Source organism: Pteropus vampyrus, unplaced genomic scaffold (assembly GCF_000151845.1).
Source record: "Pteropus vampyrus isolate Shadow unplaced genomic scaffold, Pvam_2.0 Scaffold318, whole genome shotgun sequence".
Classification (NCBI taxonomy): domain Eukaryota; kingdom Metazoa; phylum Chordata; class Mammalia; order Chiroptera; family Pteropodidae; genus Pteropus; species Pteropus vampyrus.
Window position 1 is genome coordinate 1,293,893 of NW_011889099.1, and position 27,063 is coordinate 1,320,955.

Below are 27,063 nucleotides of genomic sequence, written 5' to 3' on the forward strand. Positions count from 1 at the left end.
TTTCTGTCGATAAGCCACCCAATCTGTGGTATTCTGATATAGCACCCCAAATAAACTAAAAAAGCCTATTATTCTTAATATTCCTAATGAAAACTGTTATCTTTCTTCAAGATCTTGCCCTTCCAACACACAGTGATTAGTAGCGGGATGAAAATCTGATGTAAGCAGGACCAAAGTCCTGCGCTAGCATTTCTCAAACTAGAGCTGAGGGAAGGAAACTTTGAGGGTACAGTTTCAGAGCTTCTGGTAGTCATGACCCCTGCTGCTGGAGAAAGCTTATTTCAAAGTTCGAAACCACCTTTTAGAGAGAAACAGAAGCAGAGACAGAAAAATCCCAATGATAATGTATACTTTATCCTCTATTATGTACATAATGCATATTTTATGCAATGCATGGTATAAACTTCTCAGTTATTGTAAGAATTAATGAATATAAAAGCACTTTGTAAACTCTAAAAAAAATTAATAAGTTAATTTACCTTGGATTCTTGGACAAGCAGGCTTAGGTAGAAAACTATCGGAATATGGTATGGATAAAAGCTTGCTAAAGTGGAGACTCTGACAAGGACTTGTGAGAATTCTGGACCTATTTTTAGATTGGGAGCACTGGTTCTATTTCTATCCCATTCACTTTAGGAGTTAAGCCTTTTCTCCTGCACATGGGTAAATTACTAGTACTGTTATTATACTTGTCTGCTTTGATCCAGCTTTTTTTTTTTTTTTTTTTTTTTTTACTTTTCAGTGCAATTGAAAGCACGCTACTTTTGCCAACACTTGATGCAAAAATACTTTTATTCTTTCATGGTTCCAGGTTGATGTGCTCTCATAGTCTTTTTCTCCCTGACTTTCTTTAGCATATTCTCCGATATTGAGTAGGAAATTTCTGGAAGCAAGACCCTAGAGATGATCAACTTAAAGCCTAGAATACTCACCCACCTCCCAAACTGGGGATGGTGGTGCTGGTGGTGGGTACTATGGGAACAGAGAAGGTCATGTGGGAACTCTCTGCCTGAGGTAAGGTCCTACCTGGTCTCTACCCTGCCATTTCTAGAACAAGGCTGTTCCAGCAGCCAGGTCTGAGGACAGTGGATCACACAGCAGAGAACAAAGCACAAAGGAGAAAGAAGTAGACTCACTGTCCACAGACTCCATAGGGAAGAGTTTCAGCAGGGTTTGGAAGTATTCAGCTACTCCTAAGTCAGAAATTTTATGTTAGCTGTTTTCTAAATCGGTTATTGTAGTTATTTGATAAAGTAGGAATCCCAAACATTGACAACTATATAAAATGCCTCTAAAGATGATTCGATATTCTAATCTGATCATTACTAGGTAAAACTTTCTGATAATTTTATTACACATTCTCCTTCCTTAATTCCTTCAAAATGTTTAGTGACTTGCTTATCATAAAAAGCCGACAAAAAAAGTTGTATTTTTGGAGAAAATGCACTATCGATGATGCAAACTTCATTTATTGCCTGTATAATAACATTTATAATGTTTTTCATTATAGGATAAATTTAGGATCTTTATAGAGCTATCACGCAAACCTTCATAAAACACATGGATTCTTTTAACCCAGTAGCTACTCTCAAATTTAATAGCCATCTGAAGGAATAAATAACTTGCAGGTAATAGCTATACAACTGCTAAACAATTGGGTGGCACGCAAATAATTCATGTCAGAGATTTTATTGTTTTAGAAAACTAAAGCATACAAGTATATTGTTTTTATACCTCATGCTCATTAAATCCCATGAATGACATACTTGATTTTTCAGTCCTAGTCCCATTCGCTTATCTCAAACTTAAATAAGTGCTTGCCATACTGTCTAATTATAGCAACTCTCACATGAATGACTACTTTTCATAGTTTCTCCCTAACAACAACAACAACAACCCCACCATATATCTATATATATTTAGGACCTTTCAAAGCCTTAAGGTAGGGCAAGGAAATTGGCTAGCTGGCCAATGAATGGGAATGTCACTTTTTATTAAATGCCTATTACGAAAATAATGAGTATTATTATGACGTTGTGCTAACTACTCTACATGCATTAGGTTGTATTTTTTCCCTCATTCCACAGCTGAAGAAACTGAGTGTGGTGGGTAAAATAATGATTCCCCAAAGATGTCCATATCCATATCCTAATCCCTGGAAACTGTGACTATGTAAAATTACAAGTCAAAAAGGACTTTGAAATGCGATTAAGTTAAAGATCTTGAGATGGGGAAACGGCCCAGGATTAATAGGGCAGGAAAAATGTAATCACAAGGATCCTCACAGACAAAGGGGGAGGCAGGAGATTCAGAGATGTGACAGACAACAGAAGCAGTGGTCAGAATGATGCAGGGCAGACTGATGCAGGGCCATAAGCCAAGGAATGTGGGTGGTCTCTAGAAGCCAGAAAGTAAAGGAAACGAATTCTCCCCTAGAGCCTCCAGAAAGAACAAAGCCCTGCTAACACCTTGGTTTTGGCCCAGTGAGACTCACTTTGGACTTCTGACCTCCAAAACATTAACAGAACACATTTGCGTTGTTTTGAGCTACTAACTTTGTGGTAATTTGTTATAACACCAAAAGAAAACTAATATGCTGAGATTTTGTAAGGCTAAGTTATTTTTTAATAACTTCCAGCTTGTAAGTGGCAGAATTAGAACCCAGATTCACCAGACTGCAGAGCGAAACTCTTACACAAGGTATTACCTGAAAGATAAAAATAATATGGTTTTGTTTTTTTGTTTTTGTTTTTGTTTTTCCATTTCAGCTTTCCTTCCTCTGGAGACACTCCTAATGGATAGCAAAAAGATCAACAGGAGGAATTTGGAGAAACATCACAAAGATGGTACAAAGATCAGGTTCAAGGTCAAGGGTGTAAACATGAAACCTAAAGCAATGGTAACAAACTTGAATGCCTACCATGTATTAGGGTAATAATGTAAACACATATCTACGGCCATGTCACCCTGAATGTGCCCCGTTCTTGTCTGATCTGGGAAGCTAAGCAGGGGCAGGCCTGGTTAGTACCTGGATGGGAGACCACCTAGGAAGACCAGGTGCTGTAAGCATTAAAAAAAAATAATGTAAACACATGAAGTTAGGCAGATTTGATTAAAACAGCCAGAATGAGGTGGAAACACTTTAATGAACACTTTAATGAAGCAAACCACATCTGTGGATTACCAACTTGTAACCTCTGAACTAAAGCTTCATATATCTAAATAGGGGCTAATATCAATATGTACACTTTTCTCTCTGTGATCACTGGCTCTGAGAAGCTGGAGGGGGCAGAGAACTCTTGAGAAATTTTAACCTGAAAGGCCATAGATATGTTTGCACATAGATATAGGGAGAAAATGCTTTTTCTCTATATGCAGATATTTCTATAACTAAAAGTTTCAAGATTATCCATTTTAAAGCTAGTATTGAAATGAACGATCGAATAGCATATCACATAACATAAACTATCCAACACACTAATCTCACAGCAAATATACCTCAAAATCACTGAGCTTTCCTGTTTCAGTTTGGAGACACGACATTCCTAAATTCTTTGGTATGCTGCTTTAAGGATCCCTAATCTTTATGGTTATATAAACATGAAGAGACACAATTTTTATTTTCTCCAAAATCAAACCCTAGATTTTAAAACTATAAATCATTTTGAGAACTGTCAAAAAAGCAAAGGGATGTGGGCAAGGGTCAACCTTGTTTTATCATTTTTTTTTTTTTTTACTTAAAAAAATGACCGCATGAGAGAGGAAACAGCGTTGGTTTTAGCTTCTTGCAGGCTTTTTTTTTTGGGGGGGGGGGGGGATTCCAACATGGGACTGCTCAAAGGTGCCTCGGTAAAAATGAATATACTACCCCATCTTCATAGCGCTCTGAGTCATTTCTCCAATCGCTGTGCATGTCCCCACCCCAGTCCTCTGCAACAGCTCTTACTGGTTCTTCAAATTAATGGGCACAGAATCAGCTTTCTCTCACTTTTCCCTCCTAAAGAGAGATTTACTCCCTTCTCACATCTTTCCCCGGCTTGCCCAGTTATAGCAGTAAGGACAGCAATAACGACAAAAGGCATAAGCCTGATACATCATTTCACTACTAAAGTCTACAAATTAATCTTTTTAAATGTCTTTTGTGCAGTATCTAAAAGAGGCAATTCATACACCCTATGCACACTTTTCAGTTGCACTAGTTATTTCTTTAAAAATGTTTAAAGTGGCTTATACAACATAAGAGTTTGGTTACTTTACAATAAAAACAATGGATATTCTTATATCTTTTCTTTTTTTAATATTTAATCCAAAAAATGCTGTAACAATAAGTTGGAACTCTTGACAGAAAGCCTACTGCATACGTGCCAAGCTTGTTACATATACTATCCTATTTAGCCTTTATAACATTGCAATGAAGTAGGTAATATGGCCTTTTTACAGGTGAGCAAACTGAAGCAGACTGTGCAATAATTTGCCCAAGGTTACAGCTAGAGAGCAGTGGCACCTAGGCCTACCCAAATCCTAAGGGCAAGCTCTTTCCAGGACAAGTAACCCTTTCCAGGACACATACTTAACAATTAGACTGAACATACACACAGACTTGCTGCCTAGTATTTAGGAATGACTTGACATTGACATAAACAAAATGGGTCAAATACAAACAGTCAAACAAATTATTGGAAACAATTTGACATCAGGGAGTCCACCGAACAGAAACTGTTATAATCTAATATCATAACAGAATATGATGTTGAGCTTTTGGCATGTGATTGACCTTGATAAGGTCCGAACTATCTCCTTAGAAACAGTGGGGAAAATCTCATGATCTCACACTATGGAGAAGAGTTTCCAATGTCACAAGCTACTTCCACACTCTATCATACCCCACTCACCCCACCCTTAAAGAGTATGGAACGTATGAGTTACTCCACAGGTCACCAAGCAATTTGTCAAGTGACCTCAAGGGTAGATATATGCCCTTCTGGTCACATATCTATTCTCATCTCCTCCTTCTCAGTTGGCCACAGTCATTGCAATTTCTATCCAGTTTAATCCTCTCTTTGGACTTTACTTTAAATCCGCTGTACCATCCTTTCGGGTGCTACCTATCATAGCCTCCAAAATCAGGCCAACTCCAGAGATCCTTCAAGGTGAAACCATTGTGTCACCAGCTGAGTTTCCAATTTTTTACTCTGGTCAAGCCTTAACCATATCAGCAGAACAAATTTGTCTTCCACTATAGTTCTGGGCTTTGGACTTAATCCAATCAATTTCATTCCTAGGGACTACTTAAAGTAATTCACTTAAGAGAACAACGGAGGAAAGTAACAACAACAAAATAACAAAAACATATGCTTTTGCATAGGCTTCAAACAAATGAGGACTTCACTAGCTAGAAGTTCTTACAATTAGTTATTTATGAACATGTCCTATCTTCTCTGCTAGATTGAGAGCTCCTTTACCTTAGTAGCCATTCCATCTTTACCTTTGTAACCTATATTGTGTGTGACACAATAGTAGATATGTCTCTTCAGTGAGTATTCATGTGCTGTATGTATCTGTGTGTATTAATGTATATGCATATACACGGATCTAAGTTCACCACTGAGAAGACATCTATATATATAAAGGAATTAGGAACTTCCTGAAAGCTTGAGTCAGTTACTTTTGATAACAAAAGTACTAATGTCAGTTGTACCCAATACTACAAAGCACATAGAAAAGAATTTCTTGTGCACTATAAATTGTGTATTAAATACAAGTCTGAAGTTATTATTCCCGTAATACAAAAATCACACATAGAGCTGGAGATACAATTGTCAAAATAAAAAGATTCACATCCTAAATTGTAATTTTCAAAATAGCATTCTGTGCTAAGAGCTTTATTAGAAGATAACTCATTTACTCACCCATTGATGGCCACTGTCATTCGACAACAATAAAATTCTTACTTGTTTATTTCACTTTTGATTCCAAATGACATCTTTTCCTATGGATGACTTTTACTTTATTTTTTGTGTGCTGTCTCAATATTTTAATCAGCAAGCATTTTATTTTAAATCATAATATCAATAACATTAAGTTTTGAAAGAAAAAGAGTGGCATTTAAAACCCTGTTGATGACTAGTTAGTTGTTAAATTAGCATAATTTTACATTTCCCAAAAATACACCTAAATTTCTAAAATCACTTTAGAAATTTGCTGGGAATTTAGCATATAAGGGAAAATTTAGGTAGAAAAATGTTTGAAACATATCTGAAAGGAGAGATTTCTAAATTCTAGCCTATAATAAAAAATGAGTCATTTTTTTTTTCCTTAAAAAAAAAAAGAAGTTATCAACAGGCTAGAATTCTATATCTTTAAGTTTAAAATAGGAGAAGAATTAAAAAAATCAAAAAGATTTCAAATCATTAGACTTTAAAATATTTTCACTTGTACACCCAGAAAGGGCTGCATTTTTAAATGCTGATGAAGTCGTCTCCAGACCTATCCATGATATCATACTCTACTTAACCATGGTGAAAGAAAAAAAATGAACCCTTTTGTTAGATATTATTTTAATGAGTGATTTAAAGCTACTCTGCCAAACGATTCAAAATTGTCATACAGTCTTAAACAAATAATAAGACTACCGGCGCTTCCTCGTAAAAACTTGAGCACATTTAGATTTTGAAATTACATTCGACCTCCTTGACTCCTTTACATTTCCCTATGTCAACATCACAGTAGTCACATCAGCACAATCCATGCAAATACAAGTCTCCATTCTATCCATCTGTCCTTAAAATCCCCATTCAGCAGTTTGTGCTACAGCAGCACGCTGCAGCATCCCTGCACTTGAACTTGGGAATAGGCTTTCCAGGACTGCAGGCAGAACCCTTACCGCATTCCTTCTGAACCTCATCTTGCCTCTCGGGGGAGTTGCTTCTGCCATCTTGCCTATATACAATAACACTCTTCTTTTCCAATTGTCAATGCAACATTGATAAAATATGAGCCGCTTCTTGGGTAGTATTGAAAAGCGGCAGCCAAAAATCTCTATCAAACAATGCTACCGTAGCTGTAGCTGCTTCCATTACCACCATGGCAGCACTGCAAGAAAACCACTATCCCTGATTAGTCAGCTGACAGATCCTTCCCTGCTGCTCATTGTAATTCAGAGTTGACACATTCCTCCAATTACTTAGCCTGATTGAACCTCATGGATTAGCTAGTGTAGGACCGCTCAAGACGATCAGGCAAGTCCTAAGAAAAAAAAAACTCGACCTCCTAGTAGGGGCTTGATGGGACTGGCTTTCTCTTCTGCGCAGTTTGATTTTTTAAGGTGGAATGCTAAGAATCTTTGTGAAGGTAGTATTCACTGATACCTTTATTTTTGTCCTACCCTGGTCTGTAACTTAAAATTCAATTCTTTTTTTTTTAATTAAATTCTATTCCGAGTTTAAGCCTGTGAAAGATTAAAAGTGTATGAATTTTTTTCCTGATAATAATCTAGAAAGAACATTATATGCAGATTTTCTAACCGGCGGAGGGGAGGGAGGAGATAGGATTCTCTCCTAAAACATTTCCCCAAAATGTGTAACTTAAAGAAAAAATCTTGTCTCTTATCGTGAATTATGAAGTATAACCCAACTGCATAGTTTATATTGGAATCTACAAATCAAGGTCTTCAAATTGAATTGTATATTTCATAGACACTCATTTAAAATAATATACCAACACCTATCTATGCAATGGCAATTTTCACCAGAAATCCTTTCTGGATGCCAACTTTTGCTCTTGAAGTTAGCTTATATTCAATACTTACCTTTATTGCAAAAAGTGCCGAATAGCTATTAATGGCTGAGATCAATTAATGTGCTCTTCAGGATGAGTATAGAAACCATCATAAGCAGAAACATTTAAAATGTTAAAAAGAAACATGTCAAATAACATACACCCAGTTACATGTCATCATCACCTGTACCCCCAACTCCTACCCAGCACCATCAATTTGGCAGTTAGGAGAATAAAGGGACCCCAAGTGCCCAGCTCTTTGCTGAACATGACACACTTCCCCAGTAAGAGAGCATTCTTAGGAAAATAGATAGGGGAGCATCACCTCCCAAGAAACAAGTCAGTATTCCTCTGTTGACCCCAAATCAATAGGATCAAGACTGAATCTTAAATTTCTTCTTCAGGAAAAACAAGACCTGTTCCAAGCAACCTATTTGATTAATAAAAAAAAAAAACTTTACCAAAAAACTGATGCCATGTGCCAAATGATCACTCAATGAAAATTACTTTAATTAAGCAGGTAGTTTTGGACCAAAAAAAAAAAAAAACTAGGCCTGGTGATATAAGAAAAAAGTTTTATTATAACGAGTGTTATATTTAGTATAAAAGAACTGATTATTGTTATAAACTGAGGACTGCTCAACGAGCCTAAGGCCTGATCATAAAAGGCCAGGGCAAAAGGTAAACAGCTTTTACTTCATTTAGTGCCACTGATAGGGCTCACTGGAAGGCAGACTTACTCTCTCCAAAGGAATTTTACCTTTTTCTGAAAAACATTGAATTTATTCATCTACTCACGAGTCATCTGGAAAATAATAGAAAGCAGCAGGTAGAAGGGGCACCAACTGAGATTAATGAAAATTCAATTCCTGCTCTGGCTCTTTTTGTTACCTAGATATTTGACCTTGGATTCATCACATACCCTTTCCAAAGTGTGTATTTCAATGTAATTCCCTCATCTATAAGACAATGATATTGATACCTGCCTGGAGTACTTAATCAGGAGATAAAGAGAATCAATATTACTTAATAAATGTGACTTCTTTTGAAAAGGCAAACATATTATACAAAGTCAAGGCTTTATTTTATTTTAGTAACTGTGTAAATCTGGTGTTAACTCTTCTCTCCATTGCTTATGATTAAACAAACACCTCTGTTAAAAAAAGATAAACAACAACAACAACAACAACAAAAAACACATTGCTGGCTTGCCTAAGATGAGGAGTAATTCATACTGAGTATGAAAAGAATAATGATCTCATTCATTTCACCGTGCGAGTTCCAGGATACAGTTGGCCCCTAAACAATGCAGAGTTAGGGGTATTGACCCCTACATAGTCGAAAATCTATGTAAACTGGGGACGAGCACACCAACCACAATCACGTGTAATGAAGATGAGGAGTTCTGGTTAAAGTAACAAAATGCAATAGGTTACTTATGAAATTTAACAAATTATATACTGTAGCTAGTGCTCAAAAAGTACAGTGACTAACTGAAAGTTGTCAAGAAGTTTACAGATTTACCATGTTTTACCCAAGATTAAATGACTTTTGATATACTTTTCAGATACAAAGTAAAGTTGACCTTTGGACAACATGGGGGTTGTAAAAGCCAATTATCCACGCAGTCAAAAATCCATGTATGACTTCTGACTCCCAAAAACTTACCTTTACTAGCCTAACTGTTGACTGGACATCTTACCGATAACATAAACAGTTAATAAGCACATCTTTTGTATGTTGTATGTATTATTTACTGTATTATTTACTATATTCTTACAATAAACTAAGCTAGAGAAGAGAAAATGTTAGTGAGAATACCATAAGGAAGAGAAAATACATTTACAGTATTTATTGAAAAAAATCTGTGCATAAGTTAACTCATGCAGTTCAAAGCCATGTTGTTGAAGTATCAACTATATTTTTTTATATTTTTTAGCAATTTAATATAGCAAAAAGAACACTAGCTCAGAAGTCCAACAACCTAGATTTTTGTCTTGCCTTTACAACTAAATTAACTTTCTCTGTTGAGTGTGGACTCCTGTGTCAGTCAGGAGACAAAGTAAGAATTTCAGATGGTTGATGATGTTGGACTCACAAAGAAAAAGTATATTGATTGGTACAATAGAGAAAGTTGATCCCATGGTGCTTCCACAGAGCCTCACTCTTGCCTGCTCAGGAGTCTATGAGTTCCTGATCTCTCTCTTCTTCTATGAAAGAGAAGTGCCAGACAATGCCACTATATCCAGGTGAGCCTAATAATGTAAAAGATCATCTTGGCTGTGGGTACGACTGCATCTCTCATAACGTTTCCTTTACGGAAAGTGTTTTCTCTATCTGGGTCTTGGAAAGCTGGACACTAGATCCTACTAGGAAAGATATGTCATTTTGCAGGTGACTCACTTCCCTACTCTATCCTGGGGAGAAAAAACGTCTAGAAAGATACACACTAAAATGTTAAAAAAAAAAAAAAAAAGTTTATTTCTGGATGGTTGGATTATGGACTATTGTTTTAAACTTTCTTTATACTTTTCCATATACAATGCGTATACAACACAGATATTTCCATTTTTAAAAAGTTTCCATAAAAACTTGCCTTTCTCTGAAAGGCGCAGGGAACCATGAGTCTCTTCCTACTCATAACTTGAACCATTGACTATTCATTCTTTCCCATTAGGTTTTATTTTGGGTTGAACTGTTTAGCCCAATCTCTTATACAAATCTTCTTCCTACTTTCCCACCTCACCATCCCATCTATTTTATTGTCTCCATCAGTATCAAAATAATCTATATCCCCCACATACATAAAGTATAATGTAAAACAAACAAACAAAAAAAGAAGTTACTAAAGAATGCACTCGTACTTACTGAAATTTTTTGGAGAGAGATTTTGAGAGAAGACCACGTATCCAATCTTCGATCAAGAATAATGGTAAACCGGGAGTCAGATCCATTTTGCCTAAAATAAAAGAAGATAATATGTATTTCTTAGTAATAATCCAAATTTGTTAGATACATCCTTACTTATGATTATTTCATTTACATTTTATATCTTGACTGAAGACAGACTGGGAACTGGAAATCTATTACAAAGTGCTACTTTGGAAAATCAACCTTATTTCATACTCTACTACTTACTATTTAAAATTTATTTTTCAGCATTAATATTAGTCTCTTAGATAGGTAAGTGATACTGTAATATGGATAGGTCACTAAAATGGATTTGAAATACTGCAATCTTGGTTATGGGTAAACCTTATAGATAGCTGTCTTTCGTGATATCAGTTTTAACTTTCCATAGCAATCATCATAAGCCAATGACCACGTTCATTTATTCATTTATTCACTCATTCATAAAAACACTATTAAATATGTTTTTATCGCTTGACTACCCCTTTGGGGAAGGTAGTGTAGTGGATAATATAAACTTTATTTGTCCTCAAAAGACCACTTTCAAGCTTCAATGGATGTCTTGTAAATTTAGTTTTCTGGGATTTGATCTTTGTTCACGAGGCTTTACAATTTTGCCATCCTATATTTCTGTCCCAACGGTCTTCGGGGGTTAGTAAATGGAAAATGTTTCCTTTAAATAATTTGTCTTCGACCTAAATAAAATCTTTAAGAAAACTTTTGAAACATTCCCTCTTAAAGCATTCAAGTCTCAAATGACCTCCAATATCAAGAAGTATCTCCTGATATATTCTAATATCACTTTTGAGTCTATTTAACATTCAGTCTTCTTATTTTATCCTTCGAATAAATAAAGAATAGCTGTCCTCTTGGCTAGTAAGATTTCCTCTTATGCAAATTAAAGGCTTTATGTATGATCATCATTTTCAATCTATGTTCTTCTTCATGGGGACAAATGCTTTTAGATCCCCAATTTTGTATTCATAGATCCTCAGCATAATTTTTATAACAATTTAGGTAGCTGACATCTTCCCTTTCTATTTCTTATCTGAAGGTGAGTCTTATGATCATTTACAATAATAATAACTGTCACTTTAAAAAGCCATTTTCCTGTTTCTATATTTAAATTGGTATCTGATATAAATTGAAAAAAAAAAGTTATGAAATGCTATACCTTGCAACACATGTCAAATAAGTCAGCACTTTTACTATCACGTCTTCTGGTATACATCTGAAATTACAATTTTCTGGAAACGTAATGATCCAAGAATTGTCCTTTCCCCGGCCACCTAAAATAATAAAAATCAAGTGAAATAATAATTTGTGTGACAGCAATGCAAGAGAGAGGATTTTTGATTTGAGGAGCAGTCAGAAGATAATTTTTGGCCAATGTTACTTTTATAAGAATGACATCTCCACATAAACCAAATGGTACCATACTCCTAACTAAGTTTAAAAAGTGACAGAGTGGTGGGAAGGAAAAGGAAGGGAAGGGAAGAGAAGGGAAAGGAAGGGAAAGAAGGGAAGGGAAGGGGAGGAGGAATCTTGACACTACAATTAAAAGTTAGAGATTATTAAACTGGATAAAAAAAATTCAAGACCTAACTATATATAGTACTGCCTATAAGAAACACACTTTAAATGTAAAGAAACAAACACATTAAAAACAAAAGGATAAAAACAGATATGCCATGTTAATATTAGTCAAAAAGAAGTTGTTTAATTTTCAACAAAGTAGATTTCAAAGTCAAGAATATTACTAGATATTAAGATCATTAGATTACCAAATAGTGGTAAATTCACCAAGAAGACATAACAATCCTAAATGATTATGTACCTGAAAACAGAGCTTCAAAATACATGAAACACAAACTGATAGGGCCGTAAGGAGAAATAGACAAATCCACAATTTTAGTCAGAAATTTCACCACCCTTCTCTTAATAATTGATAGAACAAGTAGACAGGAAATCTGCACAACAATCTCAGAACCCTGAACAAAAATTTCAACCAATAAGACCTAATTGACATTTATAGAACAGTCCATCCAGTAAGAGCAGTACACACAGTGTTCTCCAGTGCAATTGGAAAAAAAATCAGATTTATTATTTGCCTTAATCTTTACCTACAGTAGCTAGAAGGAGAGTCCCCATTCCCAAAATATCTTTTGAATCAAACTAGTCCAAAATATTAAATCAAATAATGATAAATCTTCACTATATAATATTTTAGACTTAAAAAGCAGGATCTTTAAGGAAGATAATCATTGAGAATGATGACATCCAAATAAGAGTCTTAAAGGAGTTAAAAGGAAAAACTGCACAACTCTGAACCAAGAGATCTGGTGCATCATTAAACAAATGGCCTCTACAGGTAGGACAGTATAGAACTAGCAAAATAATAGATAACATTATAATATAATATATATCTTATATACCAGGGGTCCCCAACCCTTGGGCCATGGACCAGTACCAGTCCATAAAGCACGAGGTGGGTGGCACGCGAGCAAGTGAAGCGTCATCTGTATTTGCAGCCGCTCCCCAGCGCTAGCATCACTGCCTCAGCTCCACCTCAGATCATCAGGCATTAGATTCTCATAGGAGCACCGGTGCCAAAAAGGTTGGGGACTGCTATATACAGAATATAATATAGACTTGCCAGGTAAGCTTGTAAGTACTCTACTTAAGGACAGAACCATCTAGCACTCAGGCAAACTATACCTACCAAAGGAAAGAAGGTATGGTTCTTATAAGGGTAAATTATCATTGACTAATCAGTAACATGTTACTACCACTGAGCACCTACAAGTGCTGAATTAGCTAGGAAACTTGTAAGAACAAAAGAGATAAAACCTAAATTGGAGAATTTTAATTATTTTTCCCATTGAGATCCCTTTCTTCCAAAAAAAAAAAAAAAACATATGCAGAAACATTTTGAAACAACTACAAAAAGCAGATAAGGAAGGAACTGTGGAGAGGGGTCTGGGTAGGGGGAAAAGGCCTAAGGGCAGTTCTATTCAGAACACAGGTAAAATCCCCAAAACTCAAGAGTGACAGGATGTCACACATTTACACCATTTATAAAATCAAACATAAAACCACATTAAGTGACCGCTAATTCACAATTATCACTAATTATAATCATTAAAGCAGAGGCTAGATTGAAGTGCCCAATTAGGATCATGTATAAGTAAATGCTTGTTTAGTACACTGAGCATGTAAGTATCATTTTAGAAATAATTAAACTACTTAAAAGGAATAAGATCGCTTCTTGTATCCTTGACACCTAAGAAGCATTCATTTTCATACAAACAATGCATATACTTGTAATTTTTTCTGTTTAATGTAATGAATATAATGTTTAATGGTACAGTTCAAATTACTCTAATACATGAAAGTAATTAGCTTGCCTTTAAACGACAGTCGCTAGATATTGGACCTAGTCAAAAGGAAAGGAGTGGTTTACCATAGTTTTATTTCTAAAAATATGTAATGGTGCTGAGCAGCATTATTCACAGCAGCCAAAAGGCAGAAGCAAAGCAACCCAAGTATCCATCGATGGATGAATGGACAAACAAAATGTGGTATATACATACAGTTGATTATTCAGCCTTAGAAAGAAAGTCCTGGCACATGCCACAACATGGGTGGACCCTGAAGACATATGGTAAGTGAAATAAGCCAGTCGCAAAAGGAAAAATACTGTACGATTCCACATATATGAGGTACCTAGAGTAGTAAAATTCATAGAGACAGAAAATAGAATGGAGGTTTCCAGGGGCTGGAGGAGGAGGGAATGAAAAGTTATTTTTTAATGGAGTTTCAATTTTGCAAGATGAAGAGGTCTGGAGATGGATGGTGGTGATGGTTGCACAACAATGTGAATGTATTTAGTGCCACTGAAGTGTACACTTAAAATGGTAAAGAGGATAAATTTTGTTATGCGTATTTTATCACACTTTTTAAAAATGAGATACAATTACATATACATGCACAAATACATATACACATTTTAGAAAAATAAACTTCGTCACGTGTAAATGAACCCCTTAAAAAATAACTTAGCACGCGCTGCTTGATTAGGTGAATGACTTGACAGTATTTGTAATGAATATTTAAGTAATCAGAATATGGTGGAGGAGAAACTCTCAGAGAAGCCACCTCAGCTGTCACCCTCCCACCCAGCCAGCACTCACCTAAGATTTCTAAAGACTTGTCTGAAAGTCAAATACATAGGGGTAGTAAGATTGGTTTTAATCACATATCTAAACTTATTTAAAATCTCCAATTATTGTTTAAATGGCCATTTTTTAGCAACTATGTGTACAATGTATAAATGTTTATTAACATATTGTTTCTCAAAATCTGTAAATATACTGTATAATAAGGACCAAAGTAACTTTACTAATCGATTATTCATTTACTTAGTCTAAATATATGTAAAAGTCTACTTACCAGACAAAAAGGCGATGTCTTGCATCAGGAAATGACTGATATCCTTTACACGGAGGTGCAGTTTGGATTCTATGACAAATGAGAAAGGGAGAGAAATGACGCACATGGCAAAGTACAGCTAGAACCATACACATGATTTTGCGCTGTGCTAAAAAGAACTCTGGGGGTCCCACAGCCTGTGTCCACAGACACACTGCTGATCTCTTCTTTACTCCTCAGCTATACAGCAAGGAAATCTCACTGATGAAAATATCTCCAGAGAAGTAGGACCAGTGTCCTAGTTCTCAGAATCTATGCCCAGAACATAAACTACTCTGACTTGCTAGAAAGCCAGGGGCAAAGGTCTAAACTCCAGGATACCCGGATTTATTTAAAGGGTCGATAGATAGCCATGGAGACACTAGCAGATTGTCTTCTACTTCCAATAATGCCTTTCATTCTGCAAAGCTTTATTAGCGATTACAAAGCACTTCTCAGATCGCTTATCTTATTGAATCTTTAAAATAACCCTGAGGAAGGTATTATTATCCCACCTTATGAAGAAGGAAAAGAGTTGGAGAGTGAGTATAGTGTAGTGGTTAAGCATGTGGTTTTTCAGTCAGACAGACCTGGATCCCAATCCCAGTTTCTTGCCTTTACTGACTGTACAAACAAACGCAAGTTACTTAGCCTCTCTGAGCCTGTTTCCTTACTTGTAAATTGGGCATAATAATATCTACCTCACTGAGTGCTGCGCCAACTAAATGTAAAATACCTGGAATAACAATAGGTACGCAATAAATGGTAGCACATTAACTCACCTTTGATCATTACAAGTGGAGCAATGTCCATGCATTGTTCAATATGTTTTAGTTGTCCCAGATCGTAAGTGCTGATTTGTAATGTTCAATTCTAGTGAACTCTACAGGGGCCAGAAATCGAAATCCACTACTTGCCTCTGGTCCGTGAGCAAGGATAACTTTTTTTAAAAAAAAACAGGTCATCGAACTAGGCTATTTTGGGTTGCTGGTTTTAAAGCCTGTGGTTCCACATCTCTTATAGAAGTCATATTTTTCCACTTACTCTCTGATACAAAAGGCCTTCAAAGAGCTAGTCTCTGGTGAGGTCAGACTGATGACACATTACCCTTAGTGCTCTTCAAATCATACCACATGGATGTGGTTTATCCAGGCCAACGCTGCTCAAGGGCATGACAAAAACAGGTTCTCGATGGGTCCACACTAGACACTGGAATAGGGCATCTGTTACAGAATAACCCAGCCCTCATCTCCCAATTTGAAACATAAAGAAATTGACAAAAATTTATTTTCATAAGATCCATGCCATTAAAACTCTGTAATTTTTCAAGACATAAAAATCAATCCTTATGTCTCAGAATCTTTTACAAAGGAGGCTCTTAGTATGGCCCAGGCCAAAGCATGCACACTCACATCTATCTCTGTGTCTTCATATCCAGGCTGCCCAATGCATTTATTTTTTTCAATGCTAACATGTTTCCTCAGATAAAGAATGAGTTTATGACAGCCACAAACATGTGTTACACTCTGACATTTGTAGACTTGGAGATGAAGGAGGGATGAGAATGGGGATAATTCAGAGAACTAGAACTCTCCCTGCCCTTCAAAGCCTGCAAAAGCGGCAATGCCCCAAATGTATTCTGCCTTTTAAATTAGAACATTAGACATTAAAATATTCCTATATAATAAAACTCAAATTCTTCCCTGCATTGACCAGTAGAAATGTCTATCAAAATAAACTGACGAATTTTGTGTCAGATGGCAGATCTAGAAGTACTAATATCTGCAACTTGATTTCTCCAATACCATTCAGGCTCCTGCCTGGCTACAGAAACAATGTCCCCTTACTCTACATTTTTTAATCCACTCATGTAATAAGAGAGATATCAGATCATAAAATAAAAGGCCAATGGCTGGGAATGGGAGGACCTGGGCCTGGTGCTGGCCCAGCCAGTAAGTTGCTCTGTGATCCTGAGCAAGTCACTCTCCATACCTCACCTCATCACTCCCATCTAAGAAATGAGGGCCATACAAGTGCTTTCTAAGGCCCCTTACAGTCTATGAGATCCGACAGGTAAAATCCACAGATATAAGAAAAACATACTGATGCTTCTACTGTAAAACATCTCCCACTACTGTGCCAACAAAGTAACATTTCCACACCAATGAAAATAGAAGAAATAATGATTCAAGAGAAGATGTTACTACTTTAAAAATTATCAAATTCTGAGTTGGAAACAGACTGAAGGGAGAGAAGATAACACAGGAGAGGAAACGGAAGATACAGGGTTATCACTGAGCAGCTACAAAAAAGACAAGGTTAGATTGTTGCTGAGAACAAAGAGATATGAGTACTGACTGGAGAAAGCTGACGCTGAGTTCTACCCAGCTTTGTACCTGACTCTCTTGAATTTCTGCACAGAATTCCTACTGAAATACCAAAGCTAGAACAAATATGATTTATAACGTTCCTCTTGCTGACCTTTTAAACTTTTTTTTACAGGATTTTATATTATTTTTATTTTCTTTTTAAACTTCAGCATGCATTTATTTAGAAATTCCTTAGTATGCTCATTTGGGCAACATTTTCACTTGCTTTCCCATTTGTAATTACAATAAATTACAGAGTCTATCTTCATTATGAATTAGAGTTGTATAACAGTTCCACACCTAAAGACAACAACAAAAGTTAAGTAAAGCAGAAATATAATTATTCAGACTTAATTTATCTCATGCAATATAGTATATGTTTCAGTCTCCAAGTGGCTTCTTCCATATGTCCTTACTTACAGGACTTTTGTTCAGTTAGACTTAAGGTGATTCTCAATGATGGCTGTTCTGTAGTTTAGTCGTAATTTTGAGGTGGTCATGGGAGGAGGTGAGCACAGCATTTTCCTACTCCGCCATCCTGAACAGAAATATACCTGAACTCTTTTACTCCAGAGCATGAGAAATAAAAAGGCTGGATCACCAATGCTGGGGCCACATTACAGCATGTTCCTTGTTGGCCAGATTCACATCTGATAGGAGGCTTGTCAAGCTGTCCCCAGGTGGAAAGCTCAATTACTTGCAAATGAAAAGCATGCATTCTCCTTACTTCGGACTAGTTGCTACACTCTAAAAGGGCTGGTTAGGAAGCCAAAAAAAAGTGGCACTAACTCAATAGGCAATGTGACAAACACTCTTAAAAACACCCAGATGCAGTGGCTTTTTACTTAAGAACCCTGCTGAAGACCGTGTGCTTGTACCATCAAACACAATCAGGCACAAACTGGAAACAAAAGACAAGAAAAGTGCTTGCCAATTCATTCAACCATACATTTGATCAGGAAGCAAAAGAGACAAGTTTTCACTGCTTTGACTAACAATTGTAAAATTTTTTAGAATATAAAAAAAAAGGTAGTTGTGTAAACGAGAGTAAAGGCTCAGATTTCAAATACGAAGAATTTTAAAAGTCCTAAAAAGTGCGAAAATAAATAATATATTTAGGATGGTTCAGAGAGGAGGGAGATATACCCATTCAATTTTGGTTGTGTCACTTGCAGACAGGGAGAACACTTGTCATCTTGATACCGGGTGCCCTTTATAGCTTTTAAAGATTTATTTTGTATTAACTTTTTTAAACAAGCAATTATTGAGCACCTACTATATGCCAGGTACTGTTCTGAGTTGTGGATAGATATTCTGCGTAAAGGTAAAGGTTCACAGTCAAATAAGTTTGTGAAATATTGGGGGTTAGAACACACTGCAACATTCTCCATCAAATACACATACACGCATTGTGACTCCTTGGGTATGAGCTATGTATGTAGTGCTTTCCAACTATTTGATCAGGTACTCCTTTGTTTGTTTGTTTGTTTCATTGGTTGGTTGGCTTTGGGGGAAGGAGGAGGGAAGGAGGGAGGGGGAGGCGGGAGAAAGAGAGAGAGGAAGCAACAGAGAGACCTATAGAGACTCCATGTGAAGAAGTACTTTGTTCTAAATGTAGACAAAATGACAGCCATGGTCAGTAGACAAGCCCTTCCCTATCATTAATAGCATTCAAACAAAGGCTGAGCAGCTCTGTGGCAAAGAAGCTAGAGAGGACAATCAAGCATGTAGTTGAGCTGGAATAAATTATCTTTCATGTCCTAATTTTCTAAGAGTCTATGCCTCCATGATTTGAAGTGCTGTATTACTATTTCAAAAAATTTCAATTCTACCAAGTTTATTAATGACTACTATAGGGATAATGATAGGTTAGAAAATTAAGGAAATTGGTATCTACAAGCATTCTCATCCTATAGAAAGCATTTTTGTTCTAGATTCTAATGTAAAACAGCAATAATTCCAACCCTTAAGTTTTATTTCACAGTGACACTCTCTCCCATGCACATGTATCCCTTCTCTGGGGTTTCTTTCCGTTCATATACAATAGAATACAAGTTCTGACCCATGCTGCACACACATGCCATTTTGTCCAAGCACTGAAGAGCCATGGCAAATAAACTGCATAAAAGAGCAAATACCTCTATACTCACGTTTTCCTAAAAATAAGAAGCAAAGATGGAGCACAAATTAAAAAAGAAAGAAAAATAAAGGAAACGTCAATCGGAAAGATACAGTCTCTTCCATGGCAATCAACGCACTGCCACCACCAATATGAGAACAGAGGGGAAAGCATAGTAAATGATTAACAATAGATGTCATTTGCCAAGCAACTAGTATTTGCCAGGCACTGCATAAAGCACTTTGTATGCATTTTCTCTGGTCTTAATAATAATTCTCCAAAGTAGACATTAAAAAAACTCAAAGACACAGACAACGGTTTAGTGGTTACCAGAGGGAGAGGGGATGGAAGGATGTAAAAAAGGGTAAAGGGGGTCAAACATGTAGTAACGGAAGGAGACTAGACTTTGGGTGGTGAACACACAATGCATTATAAAGATAATGTACTATGGAACTGTATAATTTTATTAACCAATGTCACCCCAATAAATTCAGTTTAAAAAAATTTAAAAATCCCCCTCTTATAGATGAGGAAACAGGCTCCCATTCGTTCACTTATTCAAGAAATTCATGCTGAACAATTGTCTGGCACCAGGCACTGTTCAGATTCAAGGTGGAATCCAGCAGAAGAGTTTTAGAATATGCTTTTATGGTATCATCTGGTTCCCTAACCTCAGACAAGCAATCTAAAATCTGCGCTGAGAAGAATACACTCAATTAGCTCTAATGCAAATTATTAACTAGATATGGCTCCATAACATCTCACTTCTTTTTCCAGCAAGAGTTTCATCCCAAACCATATCAAGAATGTTTATAAACAATCTTTTACAAGAAACTCCATTATTTTTACAACCTAAAATTCTTAACAATGCTGCTTACTTTTAGCAATCATCTCTTTGAAAGTTCCCTATTGCTGATGCGCAGGACTCAGATAAAATTAGGTTTTGTTCTGAGTCCTAAATCCTGTTGTGAGGCAGATGGGATTCTCATTTTTCCCTTTCAAAATGAGCGTCAGATATACTATACCATCTGTAAACAGTAATGATTTAGCAATGCAACAAATTGAAGTGCTGTCTAAATGAGTGTTATGCTTTAAAAGGTGGAACAAATAAAAGGGTAATTGTGAAGCCATCACAAACAAATTCCCATTAACCTACAGTAGAACAAACTATGCAGTACTTTGTCTTGCAATAAAGGTACAGCATGAAAGACTCACATAATTCTGTATTAACAAAAGAAAACCAAGATTCTTGCTAAATCCTTCTTCTGTTAACAGCCTACCAGAGCCTCCTTCTAATCCATTGTAATTCAATTTACCGAACATCCACTGGGTTTCTATTTGCTCCTCTCTGCTAGGTGCTGTGGCCCATTAGAGTATGAATAATTTTTCACCTTAAAAAGCTTAAAAAATTAACAGAAGCTATGAGTTATAACAACTGGCTATAATATAGTGTATGGTATGTACTATAACAGAAATACTCAACAAAGGGTATAGGGAGGGGGAGAGATTATTACATCTAAATTGAGAGAGTGAGAAAAAAAAAAGGTTTCACAGATGATGTGACATCTGAGTCGGGCCTTGACAATTTATTAGGATTCAAATGCATGGACAGGGGAATAGAGGAGTTTCTAGATTTAAAAAAAAAAGAAAGAAAGAAAGAAAGAAAGAAAGAAAGAAAAAAAAAAGGTACCAACACAGGAGTAGGTAAAAGAATGGGGAACTGTATATGGCCTGATATGGTTTGAGTTTAGAGCATGGGCTAGTCTAGCTAAAGCTGGAAAGTAAGACAAAGCTAAAAGTGGAGAACTTTGCAGGCCTCTAGAGGAGGAGAGCAGGCTTCTGGAATGCCTTTGATCCAGGATCACTGACTTAGCACAAAGGTATTTTCCAAGCAAGCAATTCCTGCAAAAGAAAGGCTAGGATGAAGAAACTGGTGGATTCTACAATCAATTAGCTACCAACTTTTGGTGTAGCCTCAGGCAATTCACTGAAGGTTTCCTATGGCTCAGGTTGTTTATAATCACCTATACAACACTGAGTGGGAAGGAAAAGGGAAAGTCCCTGTTTCGTGTGTTATAAACTCCCCAAAAAACTTGGCTTGAATACTATTCTAAGATTTTGTTTTGTATCTGTTTGTTGTAATCAATACCAGTTTTGAGTATGACCGTATGCTGAGTTCTCTGACTCCACCTAGTAAGTCATCAAATCTGGGGTAGTCTTGAGGACATCCAATATACAGCCACTTCTCCAAAAGAAGAAATAAACTATCTGTACTTGAAAATAACATGATCTTGTATAGAGAAAATATTAAGGAATTCACACACAGAGACACACATACAATAAAACCTGTTAGTACTAATGAAGACGTTCAGCAAGGGTATAGTATATCAGATCAACATACAAAAATCAATTGTATTTCTATTGTGCAATGTATACGTGTAAAACTTATACTCTGAAAACTACAAAACCTTATTGAAAGAAATTAAAGATGATCTAAATAAATGGAAAGCCATCCCAAATTCATGGACTGCACTTATTATTATTATGGTAGCAATACTCTCTTAATTGATATATATTCAAAGCAACCCCTATCAAAATCCTAGCTGGCTTTTTTTTTTCCCAAAAAAATCACAAGTCAGTTCTAGAATTCATATGGAAATGCATGGGAGGCAGATTAGCCTAAAATGATCTTGAAAAAATGAACAAAGTTGAGTACTCGCCATTCCTGATTTCAAAACTTACTATGCAAAGCTACAATAATAAACAAGACAGTACAGTACTGGAATAATGATAGAAATAAAAATCAATGGAATAGAATTGAGAGTCCAAAAATTAGCCCATATACCTAGATTGAATTAATTTTGACAAGGATAAGACAATTCAATGTGGAAAGAGACTTCAACAAATGGTGATGGGACAACAGGACATACACATTCAAAAGAATTAAAAAAAAATAATTCAAAGTGGATCAAACATTGAAATATAAGAGCTAAAACAATAGCCTCTTAAAATAAAATGTAGAAATAAATCTTTGTGACCTTGTGTTAAGCAAAACCTTCATCTACATGACATCAAAAGCACAAACAGTAGAAAAAAATAGACAAATTTCACTTTGTCAAAATTTAAACTTTTGTGTTTCAAAGGACACTAACAAGAAAGTGAAAAGATAATCCACAGAAAGGGAGAATATATTTGTTAATTATTTATCTGCTAAGAAATATGTATCTAGAATACATAGAGAACACTTACTAATCAATACTAAAAGGGCAAATAACACGATTAAAAATGGGCAAAGGGTTTGAATAGACACATCTCCAAAGAAGATGTTAAAATGGCCAATAAGCACATGCAAAGATGCTCAACATCATCTACTCATTATGAAATGCACATCAAGACCACAATGAAATATGTACTTCACACTCATGGAGCTGGCTATAACCAAAAAGAGGGACAGTAACAAGTGTTAGCGAGTATGTGGACAAATGAGAACCCTCCTATACTGTACATAGGAATGTAAAACGGCTCAGCCCCTGTGCAAAACAGCTATGCAATTCCTCAAAAAGTTAAATGCAGTTACCATATGACCCAGCAATTCTATTTCTAGTTATATACCTTAAAGAAAACATACATCTATACAAAAACATGCACAGGAATATTAATAGCATTATTCATAATAACCAAAAGGTAGAAACAAGACAAATGTCCATCAACTAAAGAATGATCAACAAAATAGGGTATATCCATATAATGGAAGATTATTTGGCAATAAAAATAATGAAGGATTGATACATGCTACAACATGGATTGTTCTTGAAAAGATATTGCTAAGTATAAGAAGTCACAAATTATATGATTCCGTTTACATGAAATATCCAGAATAGACATACATAAAGAGACAGAAAGTAGGTTAGTGGTTGCTAGGGCTAAGGGAATGGGGGGATTGGGGAGATGATAGCTGAAGGGCACAGGGTTTCTTTTAAGAACGATGAAATGTCCTAAAATTGATTGCAGTGATGGTTACACAACTCTGTAAATGTGTAATAAAAACATTGACATTTATATTTTATATTGGTAAATTGTGTGGTATGTGAATTATATCGCAATAAAAGCAGTACCAAAAAAAAGAAAAAGAAAAAAGAAAAAGAAAAAAAAACCTGGTGTTAACAAAAAAGTCCATTTGAGCAAAGGATGCACTTTTCCACCTCTCCTTCCAAAGGAATTTAATCATGAAAAACAAATAGAATTGGGATGAACTTTTAGAAACACATGTTAAATAAAAAAAGATGAAGGTTGTACATAAAGGTTAATCACAACCACATCACAGAACCAGAAAGTTAACAAGATGATTATATTTGGGTGTTATCTTAAGTGATATATATACATAAATTTTTGATTATTTTTCACATATGTATTTCTTACAGAAGTAATACAGCCTAGTACTTCTGAGTGCATGCTCCATAGCCAGATTGCCTGGATTCCAATTCCAGCCTTCCCACTTGCAAGTTGTATGACAACGGACAAGTAGCTTAAACTCCGTGTCTGAGTTTCCTTTACTGGTAAAATGGGGAAAATTATAGGACCTATTTCACGGGGTTACTGTAATGTTAAAGTTGTTAATACATACAAAGATTTGGAACAGTGCCTACTATATGGTAAAATGCTCAATAAATGTTGGCCACTGTTATGGAAAAAAAGAAAAAAAATGACGTCGCCATTTAAAAGGTTTAGTGTACAAGTAAATATTCAGACAGTGGCAGAGGACTTGGTTAGCATTATGCTTCTGCAAAGGTTTTAGTTCTCGCCTTCCCCAGTCACAACTGCTTCCGGAGCCAGAATACCACTCCCATCTTTCAGTTCATCTGCAAATAGGAGAATAGGTCATGGTTTCTTATCCATATCTCAGGTCTTATATACAAGGAAAACTCTTAGATGATATCATATTTGAATACGAAAATTTAACTTTCAAGTTTGAAAAACATGGAGGAGCTTCGTTATTGGTTACATAAGGGATTAAAATTCCTGAAAAACATTCCTGCTACAAAACACAAAAACATGGTGGGAAAAAATAAAATTAAAGCCTTTCCACTGCATGGCTGAGTAGGCAGGAAAGACAAGGAAATCCTCACAGGCCAAAACCATTACTAGGGCAAATGTCCTGAGAGGGAAGCCAACTGAGAACAGTAGTTGCCCTCGGGCATCTGCCAATTCCCAGGTGACTTAAAACTTGGTTTTAATGGTCATGCATTGGTGAAGATTCAAAGCCTAAAGCACTGGGAATCAGATCAGAGAAAATATAGAATATATCCATATAAACTGTGGGTAGGATAGAATTTTTTAAACAGGATATAAGAAGCACAAAGCATACAGGAAAAGACTGATAATTTATGCTACCTTAAATTTAAATTTTTCTTTCATCAAAAGACATCATAAAAATGAGACAAGCCATGAACTAGGTGCAGACGTTTGCAACACATATAAATGACAAATATTATTAAGGATATATAAAAGATTGTAAGTTAATTAAAAAAAAAGACAAACCACCGGGTAGAAAAATGAAAAGAAAAAGAAAAAAAAAAAAAGAACGATAACACTAACGGGCATTTCACAGAAGAAGCAGGAGTGGCCAATAAGCATTTGAAGAGATCCTCCACTGCATCTGTAATGTGTGAAATGCACATTTCAAGGACAGTAAGATAATCTTTATACTCACTAGTTAAGCATCAATTTAAAGAATCAACATTAGCAAAGACCTAGATGTACAACAATAGAATCATTATAGATTTGTTTTGGTTTTGGCCTTGGCTCTTAACCACATATTTCCTTTTCCTTAAAGCACCCATTTTGAAAGACCACCTAAAGTGTTTTAATGATAAAAGAAAACATATCAGGTAGAGTTTTACCCTGATTGAGCTGAAAAGTAAATGCAGTGACTTTACACAGTCTAAAACCGAAAAAAAAATCAGTTAGATGTGGCAAAAGAGATCACAGGAACTCTGACATTGCATTAAAGACATGTATAATGTCAAATTCAACATTTGGAAGTGTTGCCTGAGTACCTACTACCAATTTAATGTCATTTTAGCACTGGCTTACACAGCATATAACAATGAATAGGTTCTAACTCAGAGAATCACATCCATAGATTCCGCTGTCCTCAGGTGCTCAACTTTTAAACTGCTTTAAAGGAACTGTGGGATGAATTTTACCCCCAGTAAAGCGCAGTGGAATTCTAGGGGAAGATGAGAAATAGAAGGGAGGAATGAGAGGATGGAAGGAAAGAATAAGAATACTAAACAGGAATCCAAAGATCAACAGAACTTTAAGTAATCTTTGTCATTTATCAGCCCTGTCATTATTCACGTATTTCTTCTTTCAGCAAACTTCTGTTAAGACTCTCATCTTATGCCAGGCCCTGTGTGGTGCTGGGGACACTGGCCTGAACCTCATGGGGCTCTTCGTTAAGGAGCAAGAGGCAGTTACAGTCCAGAGGGCTAAGCGTTATGATTGCTGAGCCCAGAATGCCATGAGCACACAAAGGAATGACACCTAGCACTAAACTAATAAAACAGATGATGTATAAAAAATGAAGGCAAAAAAAAAAGTTTCATGACCTAACCTATGCCGAATACCTCCTGGGACGCGCTTTCAGCGTATGAGTTACAGATCATGATTCAGTGTTATACTAAGGTGGATGGACTCTGACCTGCTTCCAGGGAGGGAGGGGAGCAATACAGAAGCGAGCTCCCTCATCTTTTCTTGGAGCAGACATATTTGTGTGTGCTGCAAACGAAGTGGAATGAATTCATTTCTGTAACTTTTGCAAACGTTGATGTTTATGTGTTTATGTGCATGCACATACTGCACAAATATAGACATATGAAGTATCGTACCTAAAATGGCTGGCCTTGAAAGTTCACTCTTCCACCTTTAAAATCACATGCTAGTCAATAAGCAATTATAAAGAAGCTCACACTGATAAGAATAGGTAAAAACTGCAGTGTGGAGCCATTTCTTACTCTTCTACTGCTAAAGCTCTTTTTTGTGACTTGATCATGTGTCTTTTAAAATTTAAAGTCCATAAAAATTGACAAAATTTTTGCTAAATGCCAGAACTATGGTAAATGGGCTTTTAAGATGTATCAGCATCATCTTTAAAACTCTACATTATCTGTTATGAAAATAAATGTCTTTGAGAATTAGCTTCTTTGGGTTCTTCTGAAAGCACAGTTAAAAAAAAAAAAACACTTCATCACACAATTTTGAATGTTCCAGATTATTCCTTACCAAAAGAAATTTGGGGAAAAGGCATGTAAATCAAAGGGCATCACTTTATTCATCCAAATCACCCTCATTCAGTAGCCACAGTGCAAATAATTGGGGACATGTTTGAACATGAGCTTAAAGACAAAATGACAGCTC

General features: G+C 35.9%; 1 protein-coding gene and 1 pseudogene across 1 annotated transcript in view; one reads left to right on the forward strand and one right to left on the reverse strand.

Annotated features, from left to right (window-relative positions):
- MCF2 (MCF.2 cell line derived transforming sequence) overlaps positions 1-15,163 on the reverse strand; it is a 65,154-nt gene extending 49,991 nt beyond the window's left edge. Inside the window, exons 1-3 of the mRNA XM_011377615.1 lie at positions 15,139-15,163; positions 11,861-11,975; positions 10,645-10,735 (exon numbers count right to left, since the gene is read on the reverse strand). Coding sequence (XP_011375917.1) covers positions 10,645-10,735; positions 11,861-11,975; positions 15,139-15,163 — 231 coding nt within the window. The remainder of the gene's footprint in view (positions 1-10,644; positions 10,736-11,860; positions 11,976-15,138) is intronic.
- LOC111730522 lies at positions 2,950-3,069 on the forward strand (annotated as a pseudogene).
- Positions 15,164-27,063: the final 11,900 nt, after the last annotated feature.